We start from the raw sequence: 16,111 nt of genomic DNA, 5'->3' as shown, positions 1-16,111 counted from the left end.
TGTGACAATCTCCTGGATACTGGGGATATACATAGAGACCCCAACTGCAAGCCTAAGGCTGCTTGCTGAGCAGGGAATGACAATAATAGATGTCGTTGGTCATTTAATGAGTGTTCACAACTTATAAAACATTAATAGTGACAGTTAGCCCTGGTCAAATGGGCAGTTTTCATCCTTACAATCTCATCATGAGAAAAATATTTATCTTTCTTAAACTGATGAGAATACTGAAAAAGATGTCATAGCTCATTAATTCTTTTTTTAAAGCAAAACTTTTAAAAATAATTTATTTTTGGCTGTGCTGGGCCTTTTCTTTGCGCTTCGAGGACTTTTCTCTAGTTGCCACAAGCAGGGGCTACTCTATGTTGTGGTGTGTGAGCTTCTGTGGTGGTTTTTTTTGTTGCAGAGCACAAGCTCTAGAGCACAGGTTCAGTAGTTATGGCCCACAGGCTTAATTGCTCTGCAGCATGTGGGATCTTCCCCGATCGGGGATTGAACACATATGTCCTGCATTGGCAGGCAGATTCTTAACCACTGAATCACCAGAGAAGCCCCTCATTAACTCGTAGAGATATGTATTTTCAGATGTGAATATCCTACAAACAAAATACATTTATAATATAAAACTCCACAAAAATATGGTCACTTTTTGTTTACTTATCCATCAAATGTTTATTAAGTGTCTGGTGTGGGCTGGGTACTATGCATGTTGATGCAGACAGAACAGTGTTTAAAATATCAAGGCCCCTGCTCTCACTAAGTTTACAGTCTAGCTGAGACCACTAATCAGTAAAAGAATCAAAACATCAGCTTGTGAGAATTGCTGTGAAGGCAATAAGCATGGAAATGTGACCAAGTATAATATGAGGGGTAGGGGAAGGAAGACAGGGACTCAGTGTGGCTCTCTGAGGGGTGACATTGAAACTGAGACCTCAGAGCCATCCAGGGGCTTTCACTCTGGGCTATGGAGGTGCCAGGAAATAGGTCCTCTCAGCCCTATGCCCCAGAGCTCCTGACTGTGAGCAGCCTCTTCCGAAGCTCCTTGAAGGGCAACTTGAGCAGTCTGGGTCAGACCTGTGCCCCTTGGTTGGCACAGAGGCAAGAAGATAAGCAGATAAGTAAGCACAACTCACTGCTCCATGGGATATGTTGAGCACAGTCCAAGAGGTGTTCTAGACCCCAGACCCCAGCTGTAGTTCCACAAGGTAGAGAGAATCATGGACCAGGAACCTGAAGACTACTGTGCCAAGTGCCCAAGGAGTACTGCTGTGGCCCAAAATGCAACCAGAGTTGAGGACAAGAAGGCTGAACAGAGCTGCTAGTGCAGATTTGAATTTCTGTCCTCCTACCAGGTATTTCTTGCTATTTCAGACTTTTTGGTGGTGACCAAGGCACCTAGAGGATGACTGCTTAGCAACACATGTGTATTTTGAAAATTGGAGGTATAATTTAAAAATACTTGATTTTCAAAAAGCTAGCTGGATTCAAAATCCTTTCACAAGACGAGACTACACTTGTCAATGAAAGAAAGGGAAGAATTTTAAATATATAACTCCAACTGTTACACTTTTTTGAATGACTGAAAATTGTATTTTAAAAAGTTTTTCAATGATAAGATCATCAAGAATCAGAAGAGATCTTCATTCTAAAGTCTTGATCAGGAATAGTATGTGGCCATTTCAAGTTTAAAACCTGAAATAAAAAATGATGCTCCTGGATGTAAGCTCAACATTTCTCGTAAAAAACTTTGAAAACATTTTATTTGAGAGTTTTACCCAAGTTTGATATTGATTTTCTTTAAAATGCAATTATTTTCTCTTATATGATTATGTAATATAAAAATATATAATGAAAGTTTTAATCAAGTTCCATATGAATGGCTCCAAATCCCCTTCAGTTTTCTTCCGTGGACCTTACAAAGAGGATCTTTTTCTAAGACATGTGGGCAAGTGCAAAATGTTGCCTTAGATGAGGGAGCCAGCTCTGTGTAAAACTTATGCGTAAGTGCTCAGTCACTCAGTTGTGTCCGACTCTTTGCGACCCTGCCTGGCTCCTCTATCCATGGAATTTTCCAGGCAAGAATAGTGGAGCCAAGGTTGCCATTTCCTCCTCCCAGGATCGAACCAGTGTCTCCTGCATCGGCAGATGCATTCTTTTACCACTGTGCCACCTGGACTCCTGTGTAAATCTTGGGGAGCGCATTTAACCTGCAAAACAGTGTAATGACCCTCAGGAGTGAAGACCTTGCAAGATAAGGTAGTTGGGCTGCAGCAGAATGTCACTAGGGAGGGCAAGGGTGATGCCAGGCCCTGCATTTAAACCAAGAGCAGTGGGAGGCCTCCAAATGGATTTATGGAAGGGTGTGACTTAATCCAATTTACATTCTATAAATCTAATCTCTGCGTGCAATGTAGAGAATGGAATACAGAGGTGCAAGAGTGGAAAGAGAAAGGTCATATAGAAAGTGACTGAGGGGACAGGCAAGAGGAGAGGAGCAGAGGCGCAGGTCATTCTGAGAAGTTTTCCAGAAATAGGACCAATAGGACTATGGGGATGAAAAAAAGGGAGGCTAAGTAGGATGCCTGAGTTTTTTGGTTTGAACAGTGAAGTAAATCATAATGCCATTTACTGGGCAAGACTGAAGGAGGGACAATTAAGGAAAGAGGACTGGGATCCAAAGCCTCAAGACATATTTTTCAACAAAGTGCAACTAGAGAGAATCGTAGATGATGAGATTTAATGGACATAGTAGTGTTAGTCGCTCAGTCCTGTCCGACTCTCTGATCCCATGGACTGTAGCCTGCCAAGCTCCTCTGTCCATAGAATTCTTCAGGCAAGAATACTGGAGTGGGTAGCCATTCTCTTCTCCAGGGATTTCCTCCACCCAGGGATTGAACCTGCATCTCCTGCATTAGCAGGGGGATTCTTCATCACTGAGCCACCTGGGAAGCCCAACCAGACACCTACCCAGCTGCTAAACATACTTGATCCTACAACTAGAAATCACTTGTGGCCTATCTTCACACATAAATATCACTTCCATTTTACAGATGGACAGCTAAGTAGGTTCAGATAATCCAAGATTAGAATTATGTCATCTAAAAGTTTTCCCGGTCCTTAGAAATATTTGTAAGCCAAAAAATGGAAGCTATGGAAAAATCTAGCAGATAAAGAGAACATTACCTATGTCATTCAATATTTTTTGAAGATATGATGAATTTAATTGATGTGGAATCAGCCTTCCTGGAAAAAAGCCAACAAATATTTTGGTTTCCTCAAAACAAAACAAAAAACAAGCAAAAAAAAAAACAACCCTCTCTTCTTGGCCCGAATTATAGGAACTCTTTTTGCTGGCAGCTCAGCCTAAGCTTTTTTGCATATGTGCTTTTAGGACAGGCTTGGAAATTGCATGTGTTCTGCACAGCAACCACAGACACTTACCATTCATTAAATAATAATGAAACAGGAGGACTGGATTTTGTTTGTTTCTCCTGGGTCTGTTCCTCACTTAAGTGACCTTGGACAAATCTATTCCCTCTCTCATATCTGATTTCAGGATAATGTTTATGACTAAGATGCCTTATAAGAGCTTCAGACTATCAATAGTAGTTATGCTCTCCATCTATGAAATTTATCTCCTTCCCTATCCTATGGGATGTCTGCACAACACTTCTATTGAAAACCTTCGCACGTAGTTTCAAGTGTTGTCAAAGCCATCTAGGGACGGTGCATATATTCTAAAGTCAATGAAATGACAAGGTGGATAACTTGAACCTGAAATCTGTTTCCTGAGAGGCTACTGAGAATTGGAAAATGGATAAATGCGATGATCCCCAACGACGTTTTCCTTACTTCTGCCGTTTACCGCCGCATCCAAACTATTCAGAAGCTGCTGACAACATTTGACTACAGTATTTGGCAGTTCTACCTAAAACTGAAATGGTTAAAAGGCCGAAATGGCTGGTAGGACAGCTGCCAAGGCTGGTATTCAGGCCCTGGTGCAGTTAGCTGTGTATTCCATACATTGTTTTAGAAGCTTACAAAATACAGCCATCTTGCATCAGGCATCCCGACCCAGGAAGGCGAGCTCCGTCTCCTCGGCCTGGAGATGCCACCTGCGCGGAGCCAGACGTCCCAGGTGGCAGAGTTCTCGCGGAACGCCTACAGCCTGCAACCTGCACCGCGGGACCCGCCACGGCCCGAGCCGGTGTCTTGAGTGAATAAAGTTGTCTGCGGGCTGCCCGGCCGCACCTGGCCCGTAGCGAGAGCAGAAAAACGGCCGTCCGGCCGCCCTGCCAGCTGCTAGAGCAGCCCCAAACGAATGTGGGCGCGGGGTGAGAGGCTTCTATTTGCGAGCTTCCTGTCGGGTAGTGTTTTCAACTGAGGCGCGGAGACTGGGCCGGCGGTGTCCTCCTCCCCGCCCCCACGCCGTCCGGGGCGCCTCGGGGACGCGCGCCGGAGCGCCTCGGGGACGCGCGCCGGAGCGGGGCGCCCCCTCCCTCATCCTCCCCGCCGCTGCCCGAGAAGCCCGCAGGCCGGGCGTTCACCGGCCGCGCCTCCTCCCGCCCACCCCTCCCCCCAACTTCCCCCTCGGCGCCCCAAACCCGGGCTTCCTGAGTTCCATGACGTGTGCGCACGGAGCTGGGTGGGAGTGCGGGGCCTGGGAGCCGGAGTTAAAACGGGGGCGGGCGGGCGGCCGTCTCGGCGGGAGCCGGCGGCCCTTCAGCGTGTCTTTTGTGTTTGTACACACACTGCGCGAGGAACCCGAGAGGAGAGAGCGGGCGGCGCGCGGGGGAGGGGCGAGCGCGCGCCAGCGAACGGGCTCGCGGGGGGAGGGGGGAGGCGGGGCGCGAGCGAGGGGGCGGGGGCGGGGCCGAGCCTTCCCTCCATTGTGTGTGATTGGTTGGCGCGCTGCGCGGGGGCGGGGCGGCTTGTGTTGGGGGATAGCCTCGGTGTCAGCCATCTTTCAATTGTGTTCGCAGCCGCCGCCGCGCCGCCGTCGCTCTCCAACGCCAGCGCCGCCTCTAGCTCGCCGAGCTCCAGCCGAAGGAGAAGGGGGGTAAGTTTCCCCGTCTGCCCGCTTCCCCGGAACCAAGCCCCGCTTGCCGTCAGCCCCGGGCCGAGCACCGGCGGTGCCGGGAGGGGACCCAGGGTCCCTCCGGCTTGGCCCCAAAACTTTTTGGCCCAGAAATGGAGGTGAGGAGCGAGTTTCCCTCTCCCTTCAGGCAGCGGCGGCTCCGGCGGCTCCCCAGTCTCTCGTCGCCTCAGCCCAACAGCAGCAACCGCCGCGTCGCCGAGCCTGCTCTCCCTCCCCGCGCCCCTGGCTCCTTTTTCTTCGGTGAAATCCCGCCCGCCGCCCCTTCCCGGGACCCCAGACCTTCACCACGACCCGCGCGGGCCTCTTAACTACCGACCCCGGACCCCGGACCCCAGTTTTCGGGCGGGAAAAGGGTGGAAATCGCCGCTGCTTCCCACCCTGGGGTAACTCGCTTTTTGCTGCCTCCCCACAGTTGTTGCTAAGCTTCACCATCTTGTCTCTCTTCTCTGGTCACCGACCATATTTTTTCCCCCGTTTCTCTCTTCCCCATTTCAAAAAAGGAGGAAAAAATTTTAAAGAGAAACATTTTTTTTCTCCTTTTTAGAGAAGCGGAAACTTGATGCATTTGAAATGCAAAAAAAACTTTTGCATTTTGGAGGGCGGCACGTGGCAGGGGATGGAGTATTTTCGAGCGATTTGGTGTTTTGTCTCTTTGGAAAGGAATCGGATACGTTTTGCAATTGTTTCCATTTTGTTCTGGTCTGGGAGCCGAGTTTGTGCCTACGCGAGACGCTAGGAGCGAGGCGGGCAGGCTGGGGGACCCTGTGCCGAGGGGCCGGAGGAGGCGAAACCAAAAGTTTATGTGGTGCTTGGGGTGGACCAGTCGGCCAATCTTGTGCGTTAATTAAAGCCTGGGTGCGGGGCAGTTTTTTTTTATTATTATTATTTCATTGCGAATCCTCTGAGGACTGGACTCGAGGACGGTGCTTTGTAGAATGCTCGCTGTTGGTAGCTGTTGTTCCTCTTGTTTTTTGAGACTCCTTTTTGTCAACAGAACTGTACAGATGCAAAACCAGAAATGTTTTCAGATATTTACAGCAATCTATCAACTGCCAGACGTAAAGGGGGGGCGGCGGCGGGGGGAGGGTTGACGAAAACCTTTTTTGCTGTAATTTGACTCGACCTTTCTGTGGTTTGTGGCTTCGTTCTTTTGACTTGTTAGTGGATGGGATGTTTACAGACATTTCTGATTTTTACTTTATTTAAAGAAATTGAAGCGAAAGCTGTTGGGGGGTCTTTTTGTTTTGCCGTTTATCGCTCAGATTGGGCATTTTGGGAGATGACTGGTGTTAAGACTAACAATTTTCTAGTACTACAGTTTGTTTCAAAAAGTCATATTTGGGTGGTAGACGTAATCTGCACCCTTTCAAATTATATAACATTACGGACGTTATTTTTTTATACTAATCATAATTTCCAGATGGGGGGGTAGTGGCAGGAAAACTTGTGTGTTTGGTAGTTGCATATGGTGATTTTTGGTTTTTCCGATGCTGGTAGGTAAGTGAGGAGGAGGTTTCTATACCATGGCTCGTACAAAGCAGACTGCCCGCAAATCGACCGGTGGTAAAGCACCGAGGAAGCAACTCGCTACAAAAGCCGCTCGCAAGAGTGCGCCCTCTACTGGAGGGGTGAAGAAACCTCATCGTTACAGGTACTTTAAAAGAGGAAAAATGAAAGTCCCCCGAAGTATCTGTAATCTAATAAAAAGATGTACCATCATACTTTCTCCTTTAGAGAATCTGTTTTTCCCCTTGTTAAGTATTTACCACTTTAAAATGTGTATATAATTTAGTGTTAGGTTTTATTGGGAATATGTTTAATTTTGAAGCTGTAATCTTGCCCATAGCCCAAAGAAGACTTTGTATCTCTAATAACTTTAATAGGATAGACTAACATTTTACTTAGCTGTTAGGTGTAATATATGTTTTAAATAGAAAAGTGTTGTTTTTTAAATACATTTTTGAGGATACTCTTCCGTCTGGTAAAATAATTTAATCAAGATGGGGCCATTGTGTTTTACATAAGTCCTTCGTTTACTTGAATTGGTTTTTCCTTCTATTGGCATATTTAGTTTTGAACTACCCTGAGCAGTGTTGTTGAGGGCATCTGCCATTAGAGGGCAGAAGTTATCTCTATTTCCCCTCTGCAAATGATTAGCCTAAAATAAAAATGTAAGAAATAAGTCAGGATTGAGGTAAATTTCTTGCTTAAAATTACTTAAAGGAAAAAACTTCCATATGGAAGATACAACACAAAAGAGTGTTCATCAATTTAATCATTCATGAGGGATGTGCAGTGTCAAAGGTATTCTGGGAAATTGAACTTGAATACTGTAAGTGTATTTTTTTAAGTGAAGCTCATTGGGTTGTGCTGGTAGATCTTTCAGAAGAATGGGAAGTGCCAGTGGGAAGAATGAGAGTGGTGTCAATTTAAAAGTCTGAAAAACTTTGACTTCTTTATTAGTGGCCCAGTACCTTCCCAAGTTGTAATTATAACAGAAGTTAGTGATGTTTATGTTAAAGATGAAGAAAATGAAAAGGGACTATGATTATCAAACTCCCTGCCAGGAATCCGCTTTAATATCATGCTTTTTTGTTTTAAAAGTATCATTGTGTTACTTCTAACAGATTTTGAATATTTAAGTCATAAATTAATAAGTGAAATTTGATACAAAAGCTGAAGAAGAGGTGATTTATTTTTTGAAAAGTGGCTCGCTCCATCTCTTTGAAGCTGATGACCACTCTTTTAAGTTCTTTTATGTATTTGGTAACTATTTCTTTAATGTTTTGTTTTAAAGGCCTGGTACTGTGGCACTCCGTGAAATTAGACGTTATCAGAAGTCCACTGAACTTCTGATTCGCAAACTTCCCTTCCAGCGTCTGGTGCGGGAAATTGCTCAGGACTTCAAAACAGATCTGCGCTTCCAGAGTGCAGCTATTGGTGCTTTGCAGGTAAAATGGCGGGTGGGAAAGGCTCTGAGAGTTGGCTGGCTCTGCTTTGTACCAAGAACATCTCTAAATCTTTGCATATGCTTGTATATCACCAGCCAGTGAGATAGGTCTTTATCTATATTTCACTGTTGAGGTGTCAGAAAGGTTAAGTTGCTTGAGATTATACAAACATGATTTTAAGATTTTAAAGACTGCAATGTTTAAAGGAAAAAAGAACCCCTCGGGTTTGACTTACAGTTGCTGCAGGGCATTAGGAAGTCATGGGGGCAAAGGTCTGTATTGGTAATTAGTTTCAAACAGGGACTGATATAAAAAGGAAAGTTAGAATAAATGGCTTCCTGCACCTGAAGAGGCAGCTGCAGGTAGAGAGAACATAATGTCTGGGATGGGACTAGGCAACATTAAAGAATTGTGCATTGAGGTAAAAGAAACTTGAGTGGTAGTTAGGATTGGATTGACAACAGGGAGAAAAAGATGTTACTGGGCTTGTAAAGAGAGAAGTTTGAAGACATGTAGTTTGTTTAAGGGGATTATATATGGATTTCCACTTAAATGGGAAACAGTTTAATGTTAGCTCCAGTGTGTCAGAACTTTGAGAAGTACAGTTTTAACTGTGGTTATGTATTTGAAATGGGATTCCCCAATGGCTCAGGGGTAAAGAATATGCCTGCAATGCAGGAGACACAGGAGACTCCAGTTTGATGCCTGGGTTGGGAAGATCTAGAGAAGGAGATGGCAACCTACTCCAGTATTTTTGCCTGAAAAATCCCATGGACAGAGGAGCCTGGCAGGCTACAGTACAGAGGGTCACAGAGCCACACGTGACTGAGCACACACATGTATTTGAAATACTGGTGGTTTGTACCAGATTAAACAATTTGAGATGCCCACACGTAAGATACTTGGTTAGGTATGTGGCTACAATTAATATCAGTCACTTTAGTAACCTATAATGTTAAGTGTGTTTGGCATTCATTAGATCATTGTAACTCAGAGTATGGCAAGACTGCCACCTCTGTCCACATGGGGTTAGAGGTGATTTAAAATGCAGATTACTAGGCACCTCCACAGACCTGCATCAGAATCTCTTTTAGGAGAGGGTCCAGAATCGACATACATTCCATTGGAGGATTTTTCAAGGCTGCTGTTGCCAAGCTTTTTCTTTATGTGTGAGGAAGATTTGATAGGTGGATTCTATCCTGAAGTGTAATTGGTTGAGCTGTTTCTATGGTTAGTCTGAACTTCATTTGATTGGTGAATTCCAAGAGTAGGCTCCATTAAATTCTCAGTGAATTGAAATTACTGAAATTTCAAACTACTAAAATCTTCCAATGCTGTTATTTAAGACCTTTATTTTCTGATTTAATCTTTGACTATTTCTAGATCCCATTTCATTTATTATAAATGCTAGTCACGTTTTCTGCACTAATTTTAAATACAGAAATATTCTCAAGTGTTGACCTAAAGATGCTAATTTTGTTTTGTAGTTATAGTTAGTAGGGCTCTACTTGAACTACACATTATACTGGAAAGTCCAACATTGTCCAGCCTAAGTGTCAATGATAGAGCTTTGTAAATTGATTACTAAACAGTTTGGCTAAAAGACGTTTTAAAAATTGCTGTTTGTGTTTTATACTTGTCAGTAAGTGACTGCATTGGTTTTGAGCAAAATGTTCAACTCTGCTGCCTGTAGTACTCTGGCATTGGTAGCTCTTTATTGGAAAATATTTCATTTCTCTTAAGGATATAGAGATGGAGAATTTGCTAATGGGAGTAGGGCAGAAGAAAGCCATTTTTGACTTTAGAGTTACACAGTTTACAACTTCTCTAACACAACTAAAAATAGATGGAGAGGGGTAAGTCTAGGGAGGATGGTGGAGAAATTAGACTTGGTTTGCCATAGATTATCAAGACTTAACTAAAAATTTAGCTTTTGCCCCTAACAGCTGAGAATTTGAATTAAAGTCACTTTATGTTAAAAGTTGACACAGGTGGTTTGAAATGGTGGAACAGATATTGAATATACTCAAAAAGTTGTGGATTAACATTTCCTTCCATTTATAAGATCTTTTTTTGCTATTATCTCAAAATTTTGTTCATTGGGCTATAAATTAATATGTCCCTCTTTAAATCCCATCATAGCCTTAATGTTTAGGAAACTTTGGACATTGGTAATAGAATTAGAAGTACATGGATCATGGTTAGATTCCCCATATTGACTCTTCTCCCAGAGCTGACAGACACAACCCTATGATATCTAGAGCAGGTTCTAAGATAGCAGTGAGAGCCCCAGCTGCCACATAACACATTTGACTAGTACTAGGGGAGCCAAAATCATTCCACTCTTAAATAGGTGTTTGAATTTCAGGACTTGTTGGCTTGTCCATATAGCAGCTCATAGTGCTATATTTTGCAGAAGCCTTCTAGATTTGCATAATCCTGAGACATGCTGAGTGAAACCAAAAAAAGAAACAACTGTTTTCTTTCTTGAGGAATTTAAGTCCTGGTATCTAATGTGCATTGTGAAACTCATAAGAGTAGGGTCTACAGGATACAGTATGCTGTGTTTTCTATTCTATTCCTTCAAGGGCTAGGCATTTTGAGCATTAAATGAGTATTTTATTAAGTAAGGGTTGTTAAAAGATGGCTAGTGTACAAGGCCTGTGTGAGTGCCAAGGAAATTAGGAGTTCAAAGTTACCTGCACTTGGGAAGCAGGGGCGAGAGGAGTGTTTGCTTTCTCCTTCATGGAATAATTTTTCTTGAGGTAGGCTATAAAGGATAGGCAAATAAGACTTATCTGTTGATAACATTCTGCAGAAAGATATGTAAGGATAGTAAAATTTGAATGAAACATTTTTATAGAAAAGGCTAAAATGAATGAAGGGAATAAATGTGGAAAAAAGTTTTCATAAGACAGAATAGTACAAACCATTTGAGGAGTTGTTAGCACTTTTAAAAGCAGAATCTCAAGTGTTATTAGCAAAGTCAGTGTTGATAAAGCAAATCTGGTTCCTCCCATCTCTATATCTTGTGTGTTACAAAGTATTGTGAGGCTTGACTTGCTCAAGTATTCTGTGTATTTCTCTTTTAGTCTTATTGCCTAAAGAGTTCCAAAATGAAAATAATTTTTTAATTAGGACAAAAATAGCAACTTTAAAAATCTATTTGGTTTTTTTTTCCTAAATATATCTTAAACAGAGAAATAACTTGCTTATAGAGAAGCCAAATAATGTCTTTATTTTAGAGATCCTAATCCACTAGAACAATTGGACTGATGACTGGTTCATTTCAAAATGAGTAAGCAGTTGTTTTAACCTAGATCAAAGAATTCTTCAACTTTTCAGACAACTGTAAGATGTAATAACAATTTAAGAGTTAATTATAAGTAGGAGCTCTCCTTTTTTCTTCCTTCTCTGCAAGTATTGAATGATTCGTGTAACTAGCAGTTTCGAGTGAAAGTAGAAATAGGATACCTTCAAAAGCTTTATGATGTAATGGGAAAAAACAAGAGTCAGTGTTAATGCTGACGGGGTAACATGCCATTACAGATAGGGGTGCATAGAGGAAAGTACAGTTAGTGGGGGACATGGCAGGCTGCATATGTTGGCAAAATAGACCAATGTATGTAAGTAGGACACTGACCTGGTGGTCAAACTCAGAGGTGTTTAGGGAAAGGTAGATGAGGCCCATATGATGGAAACCAGTAGTCAAACAGATATAATAAAGTGGGAGTAAGATTCAGACAAAGGAGATCATCCCAAGGTGGGAGAGTATTACTTGGAATAGATATACATGATTCCATTTATCTTTGTGAGGATAAGAATAAATGTTAGAATTGAAGTTTGATTTTTGCTTTACTCAAGACATTTCAGTTTGCTTAAAAGTCACATATAACATTAGAAAAGGTAAACTGTTTGGTAGTGAAATTATTTGACTTCTGTATTTTATAAAGATTTACAGTCTTGAGTTTTTCACTTTCATAAACTGCCTTTTAGCCTCATCCCAGATTTTAAACTAAGCATTTGGTAAGTGGTCAACATCTTCTGAAGTAGGTTTTTAAAGGACTCAAAAACATCTTTTTAACTAATATAGATGTATCTTTAACTGTTGATAATAACATTTTTTTTCTCTGTTCCTTTTGTAGGAGGCAAGTGAGGCCTATCTGGTTGGCCTTTTTGAAGACACCAACCTGTGTGCTATCCATGCCAAACGTGTAACAATTATGCCAAAAGACATCCAGCTAGCACGCCGCATACGTGGAGAACGTGCTTAAGAATCCACTATGATGGGAAACATTTCATTCTTTAAAAAAAAAAAAAAAAAAATTCTCTTCTTCCTGTTATTGGTAGTTCTGAACGTTAGATATTTTTTTTTCCATGGGGTCAAAAGGTACCTAAGTATATGATTGCAAGTGGAAAAATAGGGGACAGAAATCAGGTATTGGCAGTTTTTCCATTTTCATTTGTGTGTGAATTTTTAATATAAATGCGGGGACATAAAGCATTAATGAAAGTCAAAATGTTTCAGTGAACAAGTTTCAGCAGTTCAACTTTATAACAATTATAAATAAAACTGTTAAATTTTTCTGGACAATGCCAGCATTTGGATTTTTTTAAAACAAGTAAATTTCTTATTGACTGCAACTAAATGGTGTTTGTAGCATTTTTATCATACAGTAGATTCCATCCATTCACTATACTTTTCTAACTGAGTTGTCCTACATGCAAGTACATGTTTTTAATGTTGTCTGTCTTCTGTGCTGTTCCTGTAAGTTTGCTATTAAAATACATTAAACTATACCTGCTTTTGGTCTTTACTATCAACGTTAACCGTGCAGTTGATTCCTTGAAAGTTCCATATTCGAATTATTTTGATATGAAGTGTTTTGTTACATTTTATCTGAAGCTGTTGGGAGGAGGTAAATACAAACTTTATATGGGGAGGAAACTGGAACTACTGGCTTTCCTACTAATTTTAACTCTACGGATATGGGTATTTTTAACAATTCCCAAACCTAACTCCCCAGCAGAATCCCATGAAAATAGTTAAATCTGTATAAGTAGTGAAAAGTACATTTATAAATAGTTGTACTATTAAACTTTGAATAGTGGTAATTTAACTGCAAGTATAACAGTCTTCACCCAAAAACTTAGTACATTGAAGAGCTGGCTATTTTAAGATACTGTATATTAACCCTGTATTAATCACCTATAGTTCGTTCTTAAAACTGCATTTTATTTAGCATTGGGAATGTGAAATGAGGATGGTGAACCTTTTAAGACTTAACATCCCTAGTGTAGTGACACTGGTTGTAACATGAACAAAGCTGCTCTGAAACGAGTGAGATGAACTAAACAGATTTACATCAGTAAGGTATAAATAACATTGGGCTTGTGAACACATTGTTCTTAAGCTCCTTTTTAGCAGTAATCTCATTTTTAGATAATAGGTCCTTATAAAATTCTAAGATTCAGGAAACAACTTTTTTACAACATGTTTCTGATTATGATGCAAAATAGATGGAATTTTTTTTACTTTTTCTTTAAAACTTATTACTCCAAAGTATGTACATAGGTATGTGTATTACGGAGCTTATCTCATACCATGGTCTTTATTCCTATAAGGTAGGTAGTTCATTCTTACTTAAAAGAGGCAGTGGAATTTGGGAGGATAATTATTCTTAGTTTACTAGGGTCTAAACGCATAGTTTTTGAGGTCACAGCTATTCTTTGACTTACAATAAGTATGATTTGCCACTCCCTTTGATCCCTGAGTTAATGCTTATTAACTTGGGCTGAAAATCATTTTACCTGCTATGCTTTGGAGTTGGCTACATCAGAACTTTACCTAGGAAAAGTGAATTAGAGTTGAGCACAAAGTGATGTGTGGGGACCATAGTTACACTTGCCATTCTTGTGCAGTTGTTAGCATCTAAAAAAGTAACTTTCGAATATAAAGTATCTTACGAAAATAGCTGATTAATAGCTGAAAGTTTCCAGAAAACATTCCAAAACCCAAGTCAACTTTATAGATGAAAAACCCTATAAAATCATGGGAAGAGAAAGATACGATTAAAATCTTCCTAAAGGAAGATCAAGGAATGGGAAGAGCTTGGAGGAAGGAATTTGGAAATGTCATTGTCTTAGGTAAATGAGGAGGGAATCCCTTGGCTAAAACGGAGTGAGCAGTGCCCAAGCTCTTGATTTTCTGATCTTGACAGCCTAGAATTTGAGAGGAAATAAACTGCAAGTTTGAATATACCAATCTGCTGGAGACTGAGTAAAGGTATAAACTGCTCAAGGACTTGAAATTCTTGACTCTGAAATGGGTACTGTGTATTTTACAGGTGAAGAAACTTGCCCAAGGTCACATAGTAAAGAGATGGGATTTATTCCCCAGTAGTCTAAACCCAAGGCCTTGTTCTCATTCCCTTGCCCGGGGTGTGAGATACACAAATAAAAGCAGTTAATTTGGCAGGGTCTCTAGGAAGAAGTTAAGTCTTGACAGTAGAAACAGGCAGGGGAGACAAAACTGGGAATGAGAGGGACAGATAATAGGAATTACAAGAAAGGGCCTTCCCTGGTGGTCCAGTGGTTGGGAATCCGCCTGCCAATGCAGGGCACGTGGGTTCGAGCTCTGCTCTGGGAAGATCCCACATGCCGTGAAACTAAGCATGTGCACCACAAGCTACAGAGCCCATGAGCCCTAGAACCTGTGCTCAGAAATGAAAGTCACCCGTAGAAACTAGAAACTAGCCTTCACTCCGCAACTAGAGAAAGCCCATGCACACAAAGCACGTGTGCAGCATCGAAGACTCAGCACAGCCAAAAAATTAAAATTGCATTTGAAGACATGCTGTTCACAACCTGCTCAGTCTTGAGCCATCACCTTCGTTCCTCCATTAAAGCCTGTTGACTTCCTCCCAAAAGTGTGCCCAAAACTTTCCACTTAGACTTCTATCATCCTAGTTCGAGCAGCTATCCTCTCACCTGGACTATTACCATAACTTAAGTCAGTCTGCATTCATCCACTCATTCCCCTGGCCTCTTTACACAGCCCCCAGAGAATGCTTCTAAAACAGATCATTTCAGATCATTTCCCCACTTAAAAATTTCTAGTGGCTTCCCATTACAGCATAACATCTAAACTGGCTCATGAGGCAGGCCTTTTTGATCTGGCCTTACTAATCTTTCCACCACTTGCTTACTAAGCTGCAGCCAAGCCCTCTGCCCACATACCTTTGTCACATCCCTTGGTTTTATTTCCTTATTTATCAAAATCTGAAATTACATTCCTTTTTTACCCCTACTAGAATGTGCTATAGAAACGGGTTCAGTGTCCTTCCATTGCAGCCCCAGTACTGGTACATAGAAAAACTGAATAAAAATCGGTTGGATTCATACTAGAATGTTTCTCCTGTCCTTCAGATCATAACGTTAAGCTTCTATAACCTTAAAATATGGGCTTCCGTGATGACTCAGCAGGTAAAGAATCCGCCTGCAATGTAGGAGAGAGACATCGAAGCCGTGGGTTCGATCCCTGGGTCAGGAAGTTCCCCCGGAGAAGAAAATGGCAACCCACTCCAGTGTTCTTGCTTGAAAAATCCCACGGACAGAGGAACCTGGCGAAGTACAGCCCAAAGAATTGGACGTGACTGGATTTATACTAAATGAATGTTTCTCCTTTCCTTCAGATTTTAACATTAAATTTCCATAATCTTAAAATATAGTACCTTATTTATTATTTTGAAGATTAAGTGAAAACGTGAAAACACGAGACTGGGCACATAATGTTCAATAAATGCTGGGGTAGAATTTTAAATTCTGATAAAGCTAATAAGCATACATTCTGTTTCTTGCAAAGTTGTAGAGAAAAATGCCTTCAACTTCGCATCTTTCTAGGTAGTATGCATTTTCTATTAAATTCCTGCTGAATAGCTGTCATTCTTCTGCCATTAAGCATTGGTCTCTAAATGAAATAGGATTTAGGTAACATGATCAAGTCAGTTGAGTCAGTAAGAACATTAATAACTAATGGTGAAACTAGGTAAGAAGCATTCTC

General features: G+C 41.5%; 1 protein-coding gene and 1 long non-coding RNA gene across 3 annotated transcripts; one reads left to right on the top strand and one right to left on the bottom strand.

Moving 5' to 3' along the window:
- Positions 1-646: 646 nt before the first annotated feature.
- LOC145506557 (uncharacterized) lies at positions 647-4,901 on the bottom strand. 2 transcript variants are annotated; one of them, XR_014054031.1, is made up of 3 exons: positions 4,042-4,801; positions 3,184-3,243; positions 647-2,207 (listed from the first exon to the last, which is right to left on the bottom strand). It is a non-coding gene; the product is annotated as an uncharacterized LOC145506557 (long non-coding RNA). The 2 variants fall into 2 exon arrangements; XR_014054032.1 differs by lacking the exon at positions 647-2,207 and adding an exon at positions 2,723-2,906 and having other exon boundaries at positions 4,042-4,901.
- Positions 4,902-4,961: 60 nt separating this feature from the next.
- On the top strand, positions 4,962-12,849 carry H3-3A (H3.3 histone A). The gene is made up of 4 exons (XM_081491483.1): positions 4,962-5,059; positions 6,596-6,749; positions 7,896-8,049; positions 12,195-12,849. The coding sequence occupies exons 2-4, from the start codon at positions 6,622-6,624 to the stop codon at positions 12,321-12,323; spliced, it is 411 nt and encodes a 136-aa protein (XP_081347609.1). The 5' UTR covers positions 4,962-5,059; positions 6,596-6,621; the 3' UTR covers positions 12,324-12,849.
- Positions 12,850-16,111: the final 3,262 nt, after the last annotated feature.

Source organism: Giraffa tippelskirchi, chromosome 5 (genome assembly GCF_054371585.1).
Source record: "Giraffa tippelskirchi isolate mGirTip1 chromosome 5, T2T-mGirTip1v1.2.pri, whole genome shotgun sequence".
NCBI lineage: Eukaryota > Metazoa > Chordata > Mammalia > Artiodactyla > Giraffidae > Giraffa > Giraffa tippelskirchi.
Note: the sequence above shows the minus strand (reverse complement) of the source record. Positions and strands in the feature narration are given on the sequence as shown.

Excerpts from the sequence above, each read along its gene's own strand:
- H3-3A (XM_081491483.1), top strand. The coding sequence starts at position 6,622 with ATGGCTCGTACAAAGCAGACTGCCCGCAAATCGACCGGTGGTAAAGCA. Across the intron at positions 6,750-7,895 it reads AAGAAACCTCATCGTTACAG|GCCTGGTACTGTGGCACTCC; the intron begins GTACTTTAAAAG and ends TTTGTTTTAAAG. Across the intron at positions 8,050-12,194 it reads CAGCTATTGGTGCTTTGCAG|GAGGCAAGTGAGGCCTATCT; the intron begins GTAAAATGGCGG and ends TTCCTTTTGTAG.